The 3001-nt window shown below is 35.4% G+C and overlaps 1 protein-coding gene across 1 annotated transcript; it reads right to left on the bottom strand.

The window, feature by feature from the left end:
* Positions 1-830: 830 nt before the first annotated feature.
* TMEM81 (transmembrane protein 81) lies at positions 831-1772 on the bottom strand. The gene has a single exon (XM_026676840.2). It carries the CDS (start codon positions 1586-1588, stop codon positions 863-865), a length of 726 nt encoding a protein of 241 aa, XP_026532625.1. The 5' UTR covers positions 1589-1772; the 3' UTR covers positions 831-862.
* Positions 1773-3001: the final 1229 nt, after the last annotated feature.

Below are 3001 nucleotides of genomic sequence, written 5' to 3'. Positions count from 1 at the left end.
TGGAGTTCAAGACAGAAATGTAAGTACAGAAAGGATCTTGGATTTGACTCTTCTTCACTCCCTAGAAAATAAACGGAGGGACTTGTAAGATTGATGCCAGGCCTTTGAGGTAAATCAGATTCAGAAACCGAAGTTATGAATACTATGTTTATTATGCGGTTACAGTAACATAATCTTGCCTGTCCCCCTCTTTATCTGCTGGGGAATTCTGGGAATTGAAGTCCACATGTCTTAAGTTGCCAAATCTGAGAAATGCTACATTAAATGTGAAGTGGGTTGTTTGAATCTCATCTTCAGTGCTCATCCTAGCTCACACTGTTCTTCCCAAACTGAGTGAGATTACCATTCCTACTGTGCGTAGTAGTTGTTGTTGGCTAACCTGCTGGAATTCTGAGATTTGTGGTCTCAGGATATTGGGAGAGTATCAGTTTATTTTTTATTTTATTTTTTAAAAAAACTGATCTACGTTGACTTGGTAGATATTCCAGTGTTGTAGGGATTCTTTCCAGACCTGAAAACTGAATTTAGGATTTTCTATATGGAAAGCATATACTGAACCTCACATCCAAAGATATACTGATTTACAAGTATTGTACTGTCTTTAAAAAAGTTTTATGAAGTGTTATAAAGCTTCACTTAATTATTTAGAAAGCAATAACATATCTTATGTTATTGCTTTCTAAATAAATTAAGTGAAGCCATGTGATTTCACAACCAAATCTTAATAACCATAAACAATACTGCAAAATGATTAAATACATACAGCAAGACTTGCTGTATTAAATACATACAGCAAGACTTTAAGAACAATCAGCAATCTGTATGCAATCAGCATACAGCAAGACTTTAAGAACAAATGTTTTTATTCCTCCACATATCCATTATTGGGAACTTTCACTAAATAGTAGAAAATATTGTGCAACAAGATTCCTCCTACCATACCACTTCCAATGCCTATTAAAAATACAAACAGAGTTCTTTGGCGCCAAAAGTGCTGCTGCTTCTGCACAGGAACACTGGTGGCATTCTGCTGGTTTTTTTCCTTCTCACTTTCCAAGTGTTGTTCCAGAGTCAAGGATTTGTCAAAGTTCAGATCCACCAAGTGACCAGGGATCACACGAATTCCAAAGTAGATTCTTTTGACAATCTTATAGGATCTCATGAACTGCACATCACACCTGTATGTCCCTGCATCGTATTCCTTGGCTGGGGAAAGCTTAATGACAAAGCCAGTAGTCTTGAATGGTTTAAAGAGAACATCATCAGTGGTAATAATACCTCTGGCTATCCTCCATGAATAACTGAAGCTCTTGATTTCTGGCCCAATTTCTGTAGGAGACAAGCACTGGAATTCAAAAGGCTTACCTACAAGAATAGTGAAATGGAGCATCCCACAAAGCCAGTTGGTCAAGCACTCCACTTTCCGAATATCACAGTACCTCCTTTCACCGTTAGGCCCAATCTGACATGTTTCTTCAACCTTGTAACCCATGCCACAGGTCACGCTGCAGCTGGTGGAACTGATTGAAACTCTGGCAGTAGCAGTTCTCATGTTGACAGGAATGGTAATTGTTCCAATGGAAGCCATGGAAACAGGTAGTCAGAAAGCAAATTCTAGCAATTTAACAATAAAATAGGCTTCTGCCATCATCACACTTGAAGAGTCCTTTTAGGATCCATTCCATTGTCTGATCAAATGACCTAAATGTCATTCATTTAAAATATCAATGAAGTCCCTGGACATGAGAAATCCACAAAGGCCGCTCTTTGACATACTGCCAAAAGAAAGAAGCTTATTAACATGGTAAAAGGTGTTTTTATAAACATCAGTCTGCAGGTGATGAAGTATGACTACTATTGTATATTAAAAATCAATTTATTGTGAACATTTTAAAAATGCTTGAACTGGAAAGTTTTATAAATATTTAAATAAAATTATTCCCTTAGTAAAATATAAGAGGAATGTAATAAGCTTCCACATAAATATTGGCTTTTTTCATATTTTCAAATATATTTTAATTGATCATGTGATACCTGAAGCAGCCAAACCAGGAAAGCCAGTGACAACCATCTTTATCAGCAAGTGCATCTTTTCTGCCTCAGATTTTAAATGGACTATTAACATATTTTAAGTCATGATAAACAAGATATGCCATGAAAGCACTGCTCTGTATCAGTGTCTCAGCTTTAACACCAGTACTAATACTGGTCTTAGCATCAGTACCCTATGAACTAGCAAGCTCCAGCAACAGGCTGCCATAATCCTTTGTTTCTTCAAAATTCTCTGGTTTGGCCTAGAAATATAGAAACTGATGCCAATTTATGCTATAATTATGTGTTTTCTCAATTTGGTGAACAAACGAGGTTGCCTTAAATTGAGACAGACCATTCCAATGGCTTGCCAAATCTTTTTGAAAAATACCAATATTTATGTTGAAGCTTTATTACATTCCTCTTATATTTTACTAAGGGAATAATTTTATTTAAATATTTATATAAAAGTTTCCATTTCAAGCATTTTAAAAAATACTGTCTGAGGGATTGAAACTGGGAAACTTGGTAGGCAATGAACATTCTCTACCTGCAGTGTTCTGCTTAGTTTCACAGGTATAGGAGATCTCATCCATGAGGAAAAGGAAAAAAATCTACTACTGATTTAAGGCATTAAGAGAATGATGGGGTTGGGTAACTGACAGGCATTTACCATTTATTATTTCATAATTCCCTTCCCATAAAAACAATTTTATTCCAAAACCCGTGAATATAGAAAATATTAGATGCAGACAAGGGAGAGAGCAGAAGCAATACTTACCTAAAACTGACATCCACATTATATATTCAAATTTAAACCAATTCCAAACATTTGGAATCATAAAACTTTTTAAATATTTGTGATGAAAAAGACATATACCCTATATTAAGGGTATTAGAAAGAGGTAAATTGCACTGTTATTATTCTCCATGGTAAGCATAAATTATTAAGAAAGAAATTTGGCTGGCT

The sequence above is a fragment of the Notechis scutatus genome, chromosome 3, assembly GCF_049901735.1.
Source record: "Notechis scutatus isolate UNSWTSFEM ecotype Mainland chromosome 3, rNotScu1.2, whole genome shotgun sequence".
NCBI classification, from domain to species: Eukaryota; Metazoa; Chordata; class Lepidosauria; order Squamata; family Elapidae; genus Notechis; species Notechis scutatus.
The sequence above is the reverse complement of the archived record's forward strand: the minus strand, read 5'-3'. Positions and strand labels throughout refer to the sequence as shown.